The sequence below is a fragment of the Scyliorhinus torazame genome, chromosome 13 (genome assembly GCF_047496885.1).
Source record: "Scyliorhinus torazame isolate Kashiwa2021f chromosome 13, sScyTor2.1, whole genome shotgun sequence".
Taxonomy (NCBI): domain Eukaryota; kingdom Metazoa; phylum Chordata; class Chondrichthyes; order Carcharhiniformes; family Scyliorhinidae; genus Scyliorhinus; species Scyliorhinus torazame.
The window spans coordinates 99236052-99254851 of record NC_092719.1 but is presented as its reverse complement, the minus strand read 5'-3'; the positions used below and the strand labels follow the sequence as shown (position 1 = coordinate 99254851).

General features: G+C 48.5%; 1 protein-coding gene across 1 annotated transcript in view; it reads right to left on the bottom strand.

Annotated features, from left to right (window-relative positions):
• The window catches only part of LOC140388208 (transmembrane and coiled-coil domains protein 1-like), a 464675-nt gene extending 450705 nt beyond the window's left edge, over nt 1-13970 (bottom strand). Inside the window, exon 1 of the mRNA XM_072471995.1 lies at nt 13179-13970. Coding sequence (XP_072328096.1) covers nt 13179-13742 — 564 coding nt within the window. The 5' untranslated portion in view covers nt 13743-13970. The remainder of the gene's footprint in view (nt 1-13178) is intronic.
• Between the last annotated feature and the right edge of the window lie 4830 nt (nt 13971-18800).

Genomic DNA, 18800 nt, shown 5'->3' with positions numbered 1-18800 from the left:
CCACAATACCACCACGCCTGGCTGATTGTGCCAGTGTTTAAATTAACAGCTGATCTCCTGAGGTTTTAGTGACAGCAAACGAACCTGGAGGTCAGTTGTTCCATTCCACAGGGTACCCTGATTTAGCTCACGTCAGCCCTATTGGCTATGACTGCTCTCATGTCCATGAGTTGCTGAGGAAATCAGTCAATCACTAATGTTCCTTTTACAACCCAGCAATGACGTCACTGCTGGAAAGTAGGAAACGTAACAGTCAGTTTATTCGCAGCATTGTCCTACAAAGAGCACTGATAAGATAAACCATTTTATTAGCATTGGTATTAGAAAGATAAATGTTATCTTGGAGATTGGCGACCCATACTCTTCACGTTAGAATCATGGAATCCCGACAGTGCAGGAGGCCGCCATTCGGCCCATCGAGTCTGCACCAACCCTCTGAAAGAGCACCCTACCTCGGCCCACTCCCCCGCCCTATCTCCATAACCTCACGTAACTTGCACATCTTTTGACTGTGGGAGGAGACCGGAGCATCCGGAGGAAACCCAGGCAGACATAGGGCAGAATTGAACCCGAGTCCCTGTCACTATAAGGCAGCAGTACTAACCACTGTGTCACCGTGCTGCCCGTCGTTCTGTGGGATTTTATATGTCCGCATAAGAGGAAGGCTAAAGACTAAAGAGATTTCAAAACTGCAATCTAATCAGAACAGCCATTATAAAGCGCTGGGTTGTCACTTTTCCAGTGTATGATATCATTTGAACTTTGAGATTAGACTGGAATGCTGTAGTCAAGCCCTGCTAGTTATTCTCACAGGAATATATTGCCAGAAACTACAATGGAAATTATGTCCCCTGTGTGTACCAGGGTATGCCTGGCCTCCAAACACAGACAGCAATACACCTCAACTGGCAGCACATCACCAGTGTCCAATGCCTAGCAGGACAGTCAGACATGCTCAACTGCATTGGATTGGGAGTTGATATGACTATAGTCCAAGGACTGAACAGTGGTTTGCAATAATATCGGTAGTTGCCGTTCAGCTTCATTATGAGGATCACTCAACACAATCTGCTTCACGCTACCCCTCCCTTCAAATCCTGGCTCTGCCCTTTGTTAGTAACCAGATCACAACATAGAGGGAGCCCTGTAGGTTTCTGAGTCCAACTTTTGAATTGTTGAGCTCTCAGTAGCCTTGCAACAGTGTGTTTTAGACGATATGTAACTGAAACACTGCAGTCAGTAACTCGCAATTCAAATAGCTGATTAAAGGCAGACTTTCAGGGCTGCTGACTATCTCAAAGTGCCTTAAAACCAGTGAAGTACCTTCTGAAGTGGAGTGAGTCACTGTCGCAATGCAGTCAATTTGTACTCAGGAAGTTCCCTCAAACAGCAATGTGATAACGACTGGACTATCTGTTTATGAGATGTTGATATGCGGTACATATTGGTCAGGACACCAGGGCTCTTCTTCAAATTCTTTTACGTCCAGCTGAGAGGACTTCCATGAAGGTTTACCAGACTGATTCCTGGGATGGCGGAACTGACATACGAGAAGAGATTGAATCGGTTAGGATTGTATTTGCTGGAGTTCAGAAGAATGAGAGGGGGATCTCAAAGAAACCTGTAAAATTCTAATAGGACTAAGCAGGGTAGATGCAGGAAGGATGTTCCTATGGTGGGTGTGTCCAGACCAGGGGGCACAGTCTGAGGATGCCGGGTAGCCTGTTTGGGACAGAGATGAGGACACATTTCTTCACCCAGGGAGTGGTCGGCCTGTGGAATTTGTTACCACAAAAAAGCAGCTGAGGCTAAACGTTGTATGTTTTCAAGAAACAATTAGATATCGCACTTGGGACGAAGGGGATCGAAGGATAAGGGGGGGGGGAAGCGGGATCAGGCTACTGAGTTGGATGGTCAGCCATGATTATAATGAAGGGTCGAATGGCCTCCTCCTGCTCCTATTTTCTATGTTTCTATCTAAAAGATTTCTTCAAAAAGATAGTCCACCTCTAACAGAGCAGCACTCCCTAAGAACTGCATGGCATTGTCAGTCTTCATTTCTGTCCACAGTCCTGGATAGGACTTGAACCCTGAACCTTCTGACTCAGCAGTGAGAGTGCCACCAGCTAAGTCATGCCTAACGGTGGACAGCACGGTAGCACAGTTGCTTCTCAGCTCCAGCGTCCCAGGTTCGATTCCCAGCTTGGGTCACTGTCTTTGCAGAGTCTGCACGTCCTCCCCGTGTGTGCTTAGGTTTCCCCCGGGTGCTCCGGTTTCCCCCCACAGTCCAAAGATGTGCAGGTTAGGTGGATTGGCTTTGCTAAATTGCCCTTAGGTGTCCCAAAAAAGTTAGATGGTGTTGCGGGGACAAGGTGGAAGTGTGGGCTTAGATAGGGTGCTCTTTCCAAGAGCCGGTGCAGATTCAATGGGCCAAATGGCCTCCTTCTGCACTGTACATTCTATGATTCTATGACACACAATATGCAACAATCTTCCAGCAGAAAATGCTTGCTGTATTCACATTCCTTAATCTGAATTCATTGATATTTGTGAATTTCCTTGAAATTGTGCAAAGAGCAACCTTGAGCAGAGTTGATGTACGCTGTGAGAGGGTCGGAAGAGTACCTTAAATCCCTCACCAACACTCATACCTGCTTCGGTCTCAAGGAAGAGCTCCTCATCTTTCAACCTCCCAGCCTTCTGGACAATTTGAGATAATTTGGTTTTTTGGGATTGCTGATTTGGGTTCTTTTCCCCCTCTTGTTTCTCTATTTTCTTTTGCTTTTGGACAGCCGCTGATCAGGGTCCTGCCATTCACACCTCCTCTAGACCATCTTTTCTTTGTCCTTAGTTATCGCACCAAAAATCCTTTTGCCACTTCATCTCTCCTGCCCTCCACTTTATCACATATCTTCCCTTTGTTTTTCTTCATAGAATCACAGGTTTATGGCACAGAAAGAGGCCATTCGGCCCATCATGTCTGCGCTGGCTGAAAAACAAGCCCCCCCCCCCCCCCGCCCCCAACGTAACCCCACTTTCCAGAATTTGGTCTGGTGTCTGCAGGTTACGGGACCCCAGGTACAGATTCAGATACCTTTTCAATGAGTTGAGGGTTTCTGCCTCTATTACCCTTTCCGGCAGTGAGTTCCTGATCCCTGCAACCACCAGGTGCAAAACTATTCCTGCCAATCATTTTAAATCTGTCCCAGGTTCGATTCCCGGCTTAGGTCACTGTCTGTGCGGAGTCTGCACGTTGTCTCCGTGTGTGCGTGGGTTTCCTATGGGTGTTCCGGTTTCCTCCCACAGTCCAAAGATGTGCAGGTTAGGTTGATTGACCACGCTAAATTGCCCTTAGTGTCCATAAAGGTTAGGTGGGGTTACGGGGATAGGGTGAAGGTAATAATAATAATAATCGCTTATTGTCACAAGTAGGCTTCAATGAAGTTACTGTGAAAAGCCCTTAGTCAGCACATTCCGGCGCCTCTTCGGGGAGGCTGTTACGGGAATTGAACCCGTGCTCTGCTGGCCTTGTGGTGCTCTTTCCAAGGGTTGGTGCAGACTCGATGGGCCAAATGGCCTCCTTCTGCACTGTAAATTCTATGATTCTATGACTAGAGAGAGTGATAATCACTGTTTTTTTCTAAAACCAGTGAGTGCCTGGCACATCCTTGCTGTAAACTTGAAATTATCCTGAATCTACTAAGAAAGGTTAAGGAAAAATGTAGTCAGCTGAAGATCTAATCTCCAGAAATAAACTAACTGGAAGACATCCATTTGAATCAAAGATCCTTATCCTTTTATTTTATGATATTTTCTTTACTTTTCAACCACCCTTTCCCGTGTGTGTCTGCATTTGTGCGCGCGCGTGTCTGCGTGTATTTTATATATATACACATATGAGAGAATGGGGAGCTTGAAAGGGTTGGGAATCACAGTAGATAGCCAATTGTATTCTTTTGCCGATTTAATTATAAAACCGGTTACTAATAAAAGGTTACTGGTGTTTAAATTTTACAAACCTGGTGACTGTAGTCAACTTAACTCAACCAATCTAATTTCACTTGTGTTGCAACTCTGGGTCAAGTGGGCCTGGGATTGACTGTACACTAGCCCAGGGGATCGGAACACTTCACAGATTCTGCCAGACTTGCTGAGTCTTTCCAGCATCTTCCGTTTTTATTTCAGATTTCCAGCATCTGCAGTATTTTGCTTTGGCATCTGTTTTTTAAAAATCATTATGCTCATGAACTCAGTACCTGACTAACAGCTGGATCATGCACACATCAGTCTAAATGCTTGCTGCTCTTCCATCCTCTATTCCTGAATGATGGGTTTTTTGTTGGGGAAGGGAGACGGCGGATTTAGAATTCTCGTCTCCTAAACAGAGAGTGAATGAAAATGAAAGGCATTTGCCAGAGATGACCGCACACTCTGGTACTCAATGGCAAATGCTTAATCCAATCTTAAATTAGGCAAACTTTAATGCATGGGGTGAAGAGCAAACTAACAGCATTCATAGAGTTCCTTCATGCAGAGCAAATGGTGAATAAAAATCACACCAAAATGGATCAAAAGACCAAATCAAAGTTAGAATAACCTCTTGAGACAACGTTTGTAGAGAGAAAGGAATGTGAGCACTGGGTCATACCACAATTGCTCAAACCAGGGTTGGAAGGCGAGAGGGAACAGGTCAAGGAGAAAATATAACGGCTGCTATGAGGAGGAAATAGTGGAGTAGTGGCAATATCAATGGACCAAAGGCTGATGGAGGCACAGGTTCAAATCCCACCACCATAGCTGGTGGAATTTAAATTCAATTAATAAAGCTGGAATTAGTCTTTGTAATGGGGGCTGCACAGTAACACAGTGGTTAGCACTGCTGCCTCACCGTGCCAGGGATCCCAGGTTCTATTCTGGCCTCGGGTGACCGTCTGTGTGGAGTCTGCACGTTCTCCCAGTGTCTGTGAGGGTTTCCTCCGGGTGCTCCAGTTTCCTCCCACTGTCCAAAGATGTGCAGATTAGGTGGACTGGCCCTGATAAATTGCCTTTAGTGTCCAGGGATGTGCAAGTTAGGTTATGGGGTAACGGGGATAGGGCAGTGTGGGCAGATGAGCGGACATGGGTAGAGTGCTCAATCAAAGGCCGCGAATAGCCTCTTTCTGCACTGTAGGAATTCTATGAAAGCTTCTATTCTATGAATGGTGTCCTTGAAACTTAATCAATTGTCATAAAAACCCATCTGGCTCCTTTTCGAGAAGGAAATCTGCCACCCTTACCTGGCCTTGCCGACATGTGACTGCAATGTGGTTCAACGCTTAACTGTTGTCTGAAAGGGCTTAGCAAGCCACTCAGTTCAAGGGCGACTGGGATGAACGACAAATGTTGCCAGCAACATGTACTTGAACTATTCTTAAAAAATCTACTTGAGAACAGTAAGAGGGTTTTAGGATGCACAGAGGCAAAAAAAACATAGATCCAAATCGAAATTGAATATGTGGATAAGCAGGCAACGGAAAATGTGACAAATTAATAATTTCTGCCAACTTACAGCAACACATCCAACATCACATTCATACGATGTGCACCAAAGGAGTTTGATATGAAGCAAAGGTTCCAGGCACTCGAGGGCAACTAACAGATTCCCCAGCAGTGTGTGAATCACACACTGGGTATTCAAATCCAGCATCCAAAGACAGCAGCTTGACGAAGCTGAATGAATCAATGAACACTGAAAGTTCTAATAGAACAGAAAGCAAAATACTGCAGATGGCGGAAATCTGACCATTCAGGAGGTGGACAATGAGAATCAGGACTGTCACTACCAATGAGTACACCCTGAAAGAACACCAAGACAGTAAGTGAATAATGTACCAAGAACTGTCAACCATGCACTGAAGCAGCTTAACCCTCTATTGATCCAGATTTCTCTGTAATGCACAGTCATGTACTTATAACAAAGAAATGTACAGCACAGGAACAGGCCCTTCGGCCCTCCAAGCCCGTGCCGACCATGCTGCCTGGCTAAACTACAATCTTCTACACTTCCTGGGTCCGTATCCCTCTATTCCCATCCTATTCATGTATTTGTCAAGATGCCCCTTAAATGTCACTATCGTTCCTGCTTCCACCACCTCCTCCGGCAGCGGGTTCCAGGCACCCACTACCCTCTGTGTAAAAAACTTGCCTCGTACATCTACTCTAAACCTTGCCCCTCTCACCTTAAACCTATGCCCCCTAGTAATTGACCCCTCTACCCCGGGGAAAAGCCTCTGACTATCCACTCTGTCTATGCCCCTCATAATTTTGTAGACCTCTATCAGGTCGCCCATCAACCTCCTTCGTTCCAGTGAGAACAAACCGAGTTTATCCAACCGCTCCTCATAGCTAATGCCCTCCATACCAGGCAACATTCTGGTAAATCTCTTCTGCACCCTCTCTAAAGCCTCCACATCCTTCTGGTAGTGTGGCGACCAGAATTGAACACTATACTCCAAGTGTGGCCTAACTAAGGTTCTATACAGCTGCAACATACTCAATGCCCCGGCCAATGAAGGCAAGCATGCCGTGTGCCTTCTTGACTACCTTCTCCACCTGTGTTGCCCCTTTCAGTGACCTGTTGACTTGTACTCCTAGATCTCTCTGACTTTCAATACTCTTGAGGGTTCTACCATTCACTGTATATTCCCTACCTGCATTAGACCTTCTAAAATGCATTACCTCACATTTGTCCGGATTAAACTCCATCTGCCATTTCTCCGCCCAAGTCTCCAAACAATCTAAATCCTGCTGTATCCTCTGACAGTCCTCATCGCTATCCACAATTCCACCAACCTTTGTGTCGTCTGCAAACTTACTAATCAGACCAGTTACATTTTCCTCCAAATCATTTATATATACTACAAACAGCACAGGTCCCAGCACTGATCCCTGTGGAACACCACTGGTCACAGCCCTCCAATTAGAAAAGCACCCTTCCATAGCTACTCTCTGCTTTCTATGACCTAGCCAGTTCTGTATCCACCTTGCCAGCTCACCCCTGATCCCGTGTGACTTCACCTTTTGTACTAGTCTACCATGAGGGACCTTGTCAAAGGCCTTACTGAAGTCCATATAGACAACATCCACTGCCCTACTTGCATCAATCATCTTTGTGACCTCCTCGAAAAACTCTATCAAGTTAGTGAGACATGACCTCCCCTTCACAAAACCATGCTGCCTCTCACTAATACGTCCATTTGCTTCCAAATGGGAGTAGATCCTGTCTCGAAGAATTCTCTCCAGTAATTCCCCTACCACTGAAGTAAGGCTCACCGGCCTGTAGTTCCCTGGATTATCCTTGCTACCCTTCTTAAACAGAGGAACAACATTGGCTATTCTCCAGTCCTCCGGGACATCACCTGAAGACAGTGAGGATCCAAAGATTTCTGTCAAGGCCTCAGCAATTTCCTCTCCAGCCTCCTTCAGTATTCTGGGTAGATCCCATCAGGCCCTGGGGACTTATCTACCTTAATATTTTTTAAGACGCCCAACACCTTGTCTTTTTGGATCTCAATGTGAAAATGAAATGAAATGAAAATCGCTTATTGTCACAAGTAGGCTTCAATGAAGTTACTGTGAAAAGCCCCCAGTCGCCACATTCCGGCGCCTGTTCGGGGAGGCTGTTACGGGAATTGAACCGTGCTGCTGGCCTGCCTTGGTCTGCTTTCAAAGCCAGCGATTTAGCCCTGTGCTAAACAACCCCTAGCTATCCCAGGCTATCTACACACCCTTCTCCAGACTCAACATCTACCAATTCCTTCTCTTTGAATACTGATGCAAAGTATTCATTTAGTAACTCGCCCATTTCCTCTGGCTCCACACATAGATTCCCTTGCCTATCCTTCAGTGGGCCAACCCTTTCCCTGGCTACCCTCTTGCTTTTAATGTACGTGTAAAAAGCCTTGGGATTTTCCTTAACCCTATTTGCCAATTCCTTTACGTGACCCCTTCTAGCCCTCCTGACTCCTTGCTTAAGTTCTTTCCTACTTTCCTTATATTCCATACAGGCTTAGTCTGTTCCCAGCCTTTTAGCCCTGACAAACGCCTCCTTTTTCTTTTTGACGAGGCCTACAATATCTCTCGTTATCCAAGGTTCCCGAAAATTGCCGTATTTATCCTTCTTCCTCACAGGAACATGTCGGTCCTGAATTCCTTTCAACTGACACTTGAAAGCCTCCCACATGTCAGATGTTGATTTGCACTCAAACATCCGCCCCCAATCTAGGTTCTTCAGTTCCCGCCTAATATTGTTATAATTAGCCTTCCCCCAATTTAGCACATTCATCCTAGGACCACTCGTATCCATGTCCACCAGCACTTTAAAACTTACTGAATTGTGGTCACTGTTCCTGAAATGCTCCCCTACTGAAACATCTACCACCTGGCCGGGCTCATTCCCCAATACCAGGTCCAGTACCTCCCCTTCCCTAGTTGGACTGTCTACATATTGTTTTAAGAAGCCCTCCTGGATGCTCCTTACAAGCTCTGCCCCGTCTAAGCCCCTGGCACTAAGTGAGTCCCAGTCAATATTGGGGAAGTTGAAGTCTCCCATCACCACAACCCTGTTGTTTTTACTCTTTTGCAAAATCTGTCTACCTATCTGCTCCTCTATCTCCCGCTGGCTGTTGGGAGGCCTGTAGTAAACCCCCAACATTGTGACTGCACCCTTCTTATTCCTGATCTCTACCCATATAGCCTCACTGCCCTCCGAGGTGTCCTCCCGTAGTACAGCTGTGATATTCTCCCTAACCAGTAGCGCAACTCCGCCACCCCTTTTACACCCCCCTCTATCCCGCCTGAAACATCTAAATCCTGGAACGTTTAGCTGCCAATCCTGCCCTTCCCTCAACCAGGTCTCTGTAATGGCAACAACATCATAGTTCCAAGTACTAATCCAAGCTCTAAGTTCATCTGCCTTACCCGTAATACTTCTTGCATTAAAACATATGCAATTCAGGCCACCAGACCCGCTGTGTTCAGCAACCTCTCCCTGTCTGCTCTGCCTCAGAGCCACACAGTCCCTATTCCCTAGTTCTCCCTCAATGCTCTCACCTTCTGACCTATTGCTCCCGTGCCCACCCCCCTGCCATACTAGTTTAAACCCTCCCGTGTGACACTAGCAAACCTCGCGGCCAGGATATTTATGCCTCTCCAGTTTAGATGCAACCCGTCCTTCTTATATAGGTCACACCTGCCCCGGAAGAGCTCCCAGTGGTCCAGATAATGGAAACCTTCCCTCCTACACCAGCTGTTTAGCCACGTGTTTAGCTGCTCTATCTTCCTATTTGTGGTGAAAGGTGGAAGATATAGGAGGGATATCAGAGGTAGGTTCTTTACCCAGAGAGTAGTGGGGGCATGGAATGCACTGCCTGTGGAAGTAGTTGAGTCGGAAACATTAGGGACCTTCAAGCAGCTATTGGATAGGTACGTGGATTACAGTAAAATGATAGTGTAGATTTATTTGTTCTCAAGGGCAGCACGGTAGCATTGTGGATAGCACAATTGCTTCGCAGCTCCAGGGTCCCAGGTTCGATTCCGGCTTGGGTCGCTGTCTGTGCGGAGTCTGCACGTCCTCCCCGTGTCGGCGTGGGTTTCCTCCGGGTGCTCCGGTTTCCTCCCACAGTCCAAAGATGTGCGGGTTAGGTGAATTGGCCAATGATAAATTGCCCTTAATGTCCAAATTGCCCTTGGTGTTGGGTGGAAGTGTTGAGTTTGGGTAGGGTGCTCTTTCCAAGAGCTGGTGCAGACTCAAAGGGCCGAATGGCCTCCTTCTGCACTGTAAATTCAATGATAATCTATGATTAATCTAGGACAAAGGTTCGGCACAACATCGTGGGCCGAAGGGCCTGTTCTGTGCTGTATTTTTCTATGTTCTATGTTCTATTTCTAGCCTCACTGGCACGTGGCACAGGGAGTAATCCCGAGATTACAACCCTAGAGGTCCTGCCTTTTAATTTTCTGCCTAGCTCCCTGAACTCCTGTTGCAGGACCTCATGCCCCTTCCTGCCTATGTCGTTAGTACCAATATGTCCAACGACCTCTGCCTGTTTGCCCTCCCCCTTCAGGATGCCCTCTACCCGTTCGGAGATATCCTGGACCCTGGCACCAGGGAGGCAACATACCATCCTGGAGTCTCTTTCACGTCCACAGAAGCGCCTATCTGTGTCCCTGACGATAGAGTCCCCTATTACTACTGCTCTTCTGCGCTTTGACCCTCCCTTCTGAGCATTAGAGCCAGCCGTGGTGCCACTGCTCTGGCTGCTGCTGTTTTCCCCTGATAGGCTATCCCCCCCAACAGTATCCAAAGGGATATACCTGTTCGAGAGGGGGACAACCACAGGGGATTCCTGCACTGACTGCCTGCCCTTTCTGGTGGTCGCCCATTTCTCTGCCTGCACCTTGGGTGTGACCACATTTATATAACTGCGATCTATGACGCTTTCCGCCACCTGCATGCTCCTAAGTGCATCCAATTGCTGCTCCAACCGAACCATGCGGTCTGTGAGGAGCTCCAGTTGGGTGCACTTTCTGCACTTGTATGGACAAGAGCCGCAGTATTTAGAATCATAGTTTTTGAGTCATACAGCACCGAAACAGGCCCTTCAGCCCACCATCAAATACCAATCTATACTAATCCAATTTACCAGAACTTGGTCAATAGCCGACTATGTCTTGCCGATTTAAGTGCTCATCCAGATGCTTCTTAAATGTTGTGAGCGTACCTGTCTTCACCACCCTCTCAGGCAGCGGATTCCATATTTCCACCGCCCTCTTGGGTGAAAAATGTTTCCTTAGATCCCCTCTAAACCACTTACTCCTCACCTTAAACCTATGCTTTCTTGTCTTCGACGCCCTGAGAAAAGATTCTTACAATCTACCCTATCTATGCCTCCCATAATTTTGTATACGTCTATCAGAACCCCCATCAGCCCCAGGGAAAACATCCCCAGCCTACCCAGTCTCTCCTCATAACTGAACCTTTCCATCCCAGGCAACATTCTGGTGAATCTCCTCTGCACCCCCTCTACTGTGATCACATCCTTCTGATGGTGTGACAACCAGAACTGCATACATTATTCTATCTGTGGCCTAACCACAGGGGAGGCGATGGTGTAGTGGTATTGTCACTGGACTAGTAAACCAGAGACCCAGAGTCACTCTCTGAGGACCCAGGTTCAAATCCCGCCACTGCAGATGGTGAAATTTGATTTCAATAAAAATTTGGAATAAAAAAAGTCGAATGGTGACCATGAAATCATTGTTGGCTTTCGGAAAAACCCATCTGGTTCACTAATGTCATTTAGGGAAGGAAATCTGTCATCCACACCTGATCTGGCCTACATATGTCTTCAGACCCACAGCAATATGGTTGACTCTTAACCGTCCTCAAGGGCAATTAGGGATGGGGAATAAATGCTGGCACAGCCTGCGAAGACCACGTCCCATAAATAAAAATGAATAAATTTAAAGACAAATGTTTTGTAAAGTTGGACCATGGTACACCATGGTCCCTTTGCTCCTCAATGCATCCTGGGGACCGTCTGTTCATTGTATATATCCTACCCTTATTCTGCCTCCCAAAATGTATCAGGATCAAATTCCATCTGCCATTGCTCTGCTCAATTCACCAGGTGATCAAGATCAGTCTGTTGCCTCAGACTATCCCCCTCATGATCAACACCACCAATTTTCATGTCATCTACAAACTTACGAATTATACCTTCTAAATTCACAGCCAAGACATTAATGTATACAACAAACAGCAAGGGTGCAAGGGCACCCAACTGGACTACACCAATCCCTGTGGTACACCTCTGGTCACAGGCTTCCAATCACAAAAGTAATCCTCCACTATCATCCATTGCCTCCTATTAACAAGCCAATTTTGGATCCAATTTTGCCAACTTGCCTTGGATTCCATGGCTCTAACCTCTTGGACCAGCCTTCCATATGGGACCTTGTCAAAAGCCTTACTGAAGTGCATGTAAACCATATAACTGCGCTACCCTCATCAATATATTTAGTTTACTTTTCAAAAAACTCAATTAAATTAGTTAGATAGGATCTCCCACCAACAAATCCGTGCTGAGTATCCCTGATCATTCCCTAATTTACAAGTGTTGATTAATCCTATCCCTCAGGATATTTCCCCACAATTTCCCTACCCCTGACGTTAGACTAATCGACCTGTAATTACCTGGCTTACCCCTTCTGACCTTCTCGAATAAAGGTACCACATTAGCTATCCTCCAGACATCTGGCACTTCACTTGTGGCCAATGAAGACTTAAATATCTCCGTCAGGGCCCCAACAATCTCCCTCCTTGCCTCCAATAGCAGCCTGGGAAACATCTCCTCAGGCCCTGTGGATTTATGCATCTTTATTGTAGAGAACGGACTATTTTACTAAATTTCCGCCCAAGCTAAAAGTCAACACATTCTCTGCAATGTGATGCAGCGCTCAAATACATCCAAACAATAACTGGAGAGAATCCAATTTTGCAAAGAATCTCAACAAAATCCCAATTGCTCATCTAATCTTGCACACGCTCTTCGTTCCTGGTTCGAGACCACTTCATCACTAAAGGCCCTGTTCTGTTTACTCTGTCTCTTCACATGTCAAAATCCCTCAGAACCTCCTCTGACAGAAACAGACCCAATCTCCACATCTTACATTTGCTCACACCAGGCTATCCCCGAGTCAGTCTGTTCCATACTCCGTTCACTGTCTCGATATCACCCCCAGTCTGTACACAGCTCTACAATGTGTTTATCTCGATTCATCATTCCATCTTCATTGTTATACACTGTTGCCTTTAAACCAAGGCCACATTCAGCTCCTTCACGCAGCATCAAGCTCAATAATCCAGCATCCAAGCAGCAAAGGAAAGCATTTAGGGAGTTTAGTGAGTGGAATGTCCACCATCAGGAACAGCAAGCCCTGAACACAATTGACACAAACTCCAGCAAATAGTCTGCGCAGAGATTGTTGACCTGCTGTAAACAACTCAACACAAATGCACTCAGCTACACAAAATACAAGGAGTTTTCAAAGTCTGCCTTACAAAGAACTAGGCAACCTGCCCAGCATCTGTAACAGTACAGGGACAAACACAACGAAAAAGAAAAAAAAGCAATTACCCGATCCAGCTCATCTCCCAAATGAGGACTGAAGGTTAGCGGCTCGAGAAACAACGAGGAGGTTGGTGCGTCAGTGGTTGAGGAGGACCGAGGTCTGGAATGTAGCAGGAAACCACTCGTACCATCCGAAGCCGACTTGCGGGATACCTGTGGGCTTCCCCTGGGAAGATCCAACTTGCTTCTTCGGCCTTGCAGGCTCGTGCCCCGTTTCATCATGGGCGGCACTCGGATTTGCTGCAGGACCCTGTTGAGAGTAGTGGGTTGACCAGGAGAGTGATGAGGCGGGGCAGGCCAGTCCAGCTCAGAGGTTGGGGTGTTTGGGCTCGGGGACTCCTGCTCGGCCTGGGTGTGGAGGCCATCTTGTGGTGACACGGAAGATCGGCGGCGCTGGTGGTGAAAGAGCTGCTTTAATCCCTGGCTGAGGGAGCCAAAGTTCTCCAAAGCATTGTGCGTGATCTTGGACAAGGAATGTTCGGATTCACTCGGCATCCTGTATTCAGTGTCTGTGGGTCTGCTGCCATTGTCTAGGTCATTAAGTGAAGGATCATTGTTAGTCTGCTCCATGAAGCACTCTCTTTTGATTTCTAATTTTACAGATATTTACCGATTCTCTCTCTCTTTCTATATATACACATATATATTTTACATGTATATATGGCACAAGTCTTTTTAAATAATCGGTTCACTTGATGACCTAGATTCTGCACAGTCGTTCAGTCATTGTTAGGTGTCAGCATGCATGCACCTGTCAATGTCACATCATGCTCATCTGACATAAAAGAAAAAAAAGCAAACATTACACTTCATGCATATTTAAATACAAAATGATAGATTGTGTTCGGTTAAATATTTCTGATCTCCCAGCATTGCTGATATTTCAATACCACAGCAAAGGACACAGGTAGATAGCCTGATATAACTGCAAGCTTTTACAGCAAAGAGCTCATTTAGTCCGTTTGATCTTCCAAAAGCATCTCTTTGAAAATAATGCTGGACAGACTCATATTTATCTCCTTGGGTTTGCTCAATATTTACATAGGCTACCGCAAAACCATCCCAATGATCCATCAGGACAAGCTTCGGCCCAAAGAGTACTGCAGTGTTTAAAATTCCTGAAAAAGAACCTCTATCTATTTTACCTTGTGGCAAACAGACAGGAAGGAGGTGTTCAGATTATGATTATCTCCGCTCAAAAGTGAAACTGGATTTGCACATTAACAGACCAAACACAGTGTGAGCACTGAAAGATCAGAAATTATTTACCTTCACATTGAGCACCCAAACCTCCATTCAAAGTAATAACTAAAAATAGCAATCTCAACCAGCAGTGGTACAGTTGTAATAAATCTTGCAGCCATTCTAATTCAGGTCGACAAGCAATAAAATTGGCCTCAAACCCGTTGCACTTCTCATAGCAAATTATAAAGCAGCAAAACTAGCAGCTGCAGCAGTGACTTCAGTTAACCTTCAGTGTAATTAGGGACGCTATCAGGAAAGTGTTTTGAGCTGTATTATGTCAGGTTAATGAATCACTGGCAAGAGGAACAAGATAGTGACTGTATGCTGTCTCTCAATTATGGTGTGAGCTTCTGCAAGTGCAGCATGGGCATCTGCTCATCAACCCTCATCATCATCCTTGATTCCACAACACAAAGCCAGACGTTTCTGGAAATTAAACATGAGAAAAGCCAAAGCTCCTGCTGCAAACTTTGTGTCAGGGTTCGAATCTCACCTGCCTTCCTCACCTGCTCACACTGGCACACAAGGAGAGAAGGAAGATAGAAGGAGTAGGCCATTCAGCTCATTGGGCCTGCTCCATCATTCAGTATGATCAAACTGATTTTGGGCTTCAACTCTATCATCCACCCGCCCCCCCCCCCCCCCTCCACTCCCCTCCCATCCCCCCCCCCCTCCCCGTATCCCTTAATTCCCTCAGAGACCAAAAATCTGTCTACTCCAGCCTTAAATATATATATATTTAAAATATCGATTTAGACTACCCAATTCATTTTTTCCAAATAAAGGGCAATTTAGTGTGGCCAATTCACCCAACCTACACATCTTTGGGTTGTGGGGGTGAGACCCACGCAGACACGGGGAGAATGTGCAAACTCCACACGGACAGTGACCCAGAGCCAGGATCGAACCCGGGTCCTCAGCGCCATAGGCAGCAGTGCTAACCACTACGCCACCATGCCACCCCAATCTTAAATATATTCAATGACGGAACATCCATAACCCTCTTGGGTGGAGAATTCCAAAGGTTCACAACCCTTTGAGTGAGGAAGTTTCTCCTCATTTCAGTCCTAAATAATTGATCCTTTTATCCTGAGGCTCGGCCCGTTCTAGATTCTCCAACCTGGGGAACAATCTGTTTCCACCATGTCAAACCCCTTCAGAATATCGGAGGTTTCAATGAAATCACCTCTCACTCTTCTAAACTCCAGAAGCTATCGACCCAATTTACTCAGCTTCTTGACAGAGGACAATCCCCTCACCCCAGGGACCAGTCAAGTGAACCTTTGCTGTAACCGCCTCCAATTAAAGTATTTCCTTCCTTAGATATGGAGATCAAAACTGCTCCTTTTTCCAGATGTTGTCTCACCAAAGCCCCGTGCGATTGCAGCAAGATTTCTTTATTCCTGTACTCCAATCCCTTTGTTAAAGGCCAATTTGCCATTTTCTTTTCTGATTGCTTGCTGTGTTGTGCTTACCCCTGAACAGAGTTTCAATTCCCACAACCAGTCTATTACCCAAGCCACTTACTTCCATGAAGCTAATGCCTGCATTGGGGGTGGGGGCCTTGTGGAGTAATGGGTAGTGTCCCTGCCTCTTGACAGAAGCTCCAGGTTTAAGTTCCACTCCAGGACTCCTGGAAGGTGCAGTCATAACATGGCAAACAGGTTGATTATGACTCTGTAAATCCTTCCAATATGCCTGATTACAGGCAGTAAGAGTGGGAGTGTTCCTGGTGAACCGCACAACCAAAGGCAATGCTTTACCAAGCATAATGGACCAACCCATGGTCGACAACACTCTGGCAGAGCATGGCACCTGGAGGTGAACTGCTTACACTTCAAGCATCACTGATTCATCCTAACCTCATCTTCTCCAGGCTTCACCCTACAACTACCAACACAAACACAACTCACCTGTCTGCACCTATCATTCATCACCCTGGCAGTGCATCAATTCATGATCCTCCTCAACCCTTGGAACAGCCCCTGACCTACTCCAGTCTAAATGACCCACCCAGACCTGCCCCCCCCCACACCCAAGCTTCATTTCACCTCTGTGCCAGAGTTTCCAAGTACCGAATTGCCAGACAGATCAATCTCCTCAAACGCACCGACCACAAACCTCCTTTTTAAAATAATCTTTATTGTCACAAGTAGGCTTAACATAAACACCGCAATGAAGTTACTGTGAAAAGCCCCTTGTCGCCACATTCCGACACCTGTTCGGGTACACAGAGGGAGAATTCAGAATGTTCAAATTACCTAATAGCATGTCTTTCGGGACTTGTGGGAGGAAACCGGAGCACCCGGAGGAAACCCACGCAAACACTGGGAGAACGTGGAGACTCCACACAGACAGTGACCAAAGCCGGGAATCAAACCGGGTCCCTGCAGCTGTGAAGCAACTGTGCTACGGTGTCGCCCTTCCAGGCTCTTCCTTCCAGGCTCCCCATCCACTCCTCACAACTGACTCCACCACCTCAAACATAAAGCAGGTGGGGATATTCTACTGGATGTGAGCAGCTGTTTTAAGCACAATATTAACTCTTGCCATAGTATTGTGCCAAACTTTTAAACGCAGGAACAGACACTGGGCTATTGACAGCACAAGGTGCTGCATCCACTGGGAATTGATTTGTGCAGTCTGCCCTCAGGAGTGTACTGACAGGGTGAGTGGGAATATCAGGGTCAAGCTGAAAATCCTCACCTAACAACTACAAGCAACAGGGCCACCAATTCAGTGCCAGGTTAGGGCTCAATAAGTCAAGGCATGACCAGTCAGGTGCTACCAGCGACAGGGCAGCAAGTGGCTCAGGGGGTCATCAGCAAAGGGGTCAGCAAGGAGTCCTGGAGGGGGGGGTAGTCAGTGAGTGGTCTGGGTTGGTCAGCAAAAGGACCGTGGCAGCCAGCGAATGGTTCCGGGGGAAGGTGGTCAGCGATCGTTCCTGGGGGGTAGTAAGGGAACAGTCTTGAGGGGAGAGGGGGGGGGGCGGGTCAGCGAGCAGTCCTGGGGTGGAGGGTTCAGCGACCGGTCTAGGAATTGTCGGATGGTCAGTGAGCAGTCCTGGCGGGGGTTGTATGGTCAGCGAGCAGTCCGTGGTGGTTGTCGAGCGGTCCGGGGGTGGGGGGAGGGAAATGTCCTCGGAGTGGTCAGCGAGCGGTCCGGGGAGGGTGGTCAGCGAGCGATCCGGTGGGGGGGGTGGTCAGCAAGTGTCCTGGGAGGTGGTCAGCAGACGGTCTGTGGGGGACTGGTCAGCAGACGGTCTGTGGGGGTGGGGTCAGCAGACGGTCTGTGGGGGTGGGGTCAGCAGACGGTCTGTGGGGGTGGGGTCAGCAGACGGTCTGTGGGGGTGGGGTCAGCAGACGGTCTGTGGGGGTGGGGTCAGCAGACGGTCTGTGGGGGTGGGGTCAGCAGACGGTCTGTGGGGGTGGGGTCAGCAGACGGTCTGTGGGGGTGGGGTCAGCAGACGGTCTGTGGGGGTGGGGTCAGCAGACGGTCTGTGGGGGTGGGGTCAGCAGACGGTCTGTGGGGGTGGGGTGAGCGGACGGTCTGTGGGGGTGGGGTGAGCGGACGGTCTGTGGGGGTGGGGTCAGCGGACGGTCTGTGGGGGTGGGGTCAGCGGACGGTCTGTGGGGGTGGGGTCAGCGGACGGTCTGTGGGGGTGGGGTCAGCGGACGGTCTGTGGGGGTGGGGTCAGCGGACGGTCTGTGGGGGTGGGGTCAACGAGCGGTCTGGGGGGTCAGCGAGCGGTCTGGGGGGTCAGCGAGCGGTCTGGGGGGTCAGCGAGCGGTCTGGGGGGTCAGCGAGCGGTCTGGGGGGTCAGCGAGCGGTCTGGGGGGTCAGCGAGCGGTCTGGGGGGTCAGCGAGCGGTCTGGGGGGTCCAGCGAGCGGTCTGGGGGGTCAGCGAGCGGTCTGGGGGGTCAGCGAGCGGTCTGGGGGGTCAGCGAGCGGTCTGGGGGGTCAGCGAGCGGTCTGGGGGGTCAGCGAGCGGTCTGGGGGGGGTCAGCGAGCGGTCTGGGGGGGTCAGCGAGCGGTCTGGGGGGGTCAGCGAGCGGTCTGGGGGGTCAGCGAGCGGTCTGGGGGGTCAGCGAGCGGTCTGGGGGGGTCAGCGAGCGGTCTGGGGGGGTCAGCGAGCGGTCTGGGGGGGTCAGCGAGCGGTCTGGGGGGGCCAGCGAGCGGTCTGGGGGGGCCAGCGAGCGGTCTGGGGGGGCCAGCGAGCGGTCTGGGGGGGCCAGCGAGCGGTCTGGGGGGGGCCAGCGAGCGGTCTGGAGGGGGCCAGCGAGCGGTCTGGGGGGGTCAGCGAGCGGTCTGGAGGGGTCAGCGAGCGGTCTGGGGGGGTCAGCGAGCGGTCTGGGGGGGTCAGCGAGCGGTCTGGGGGGGTCA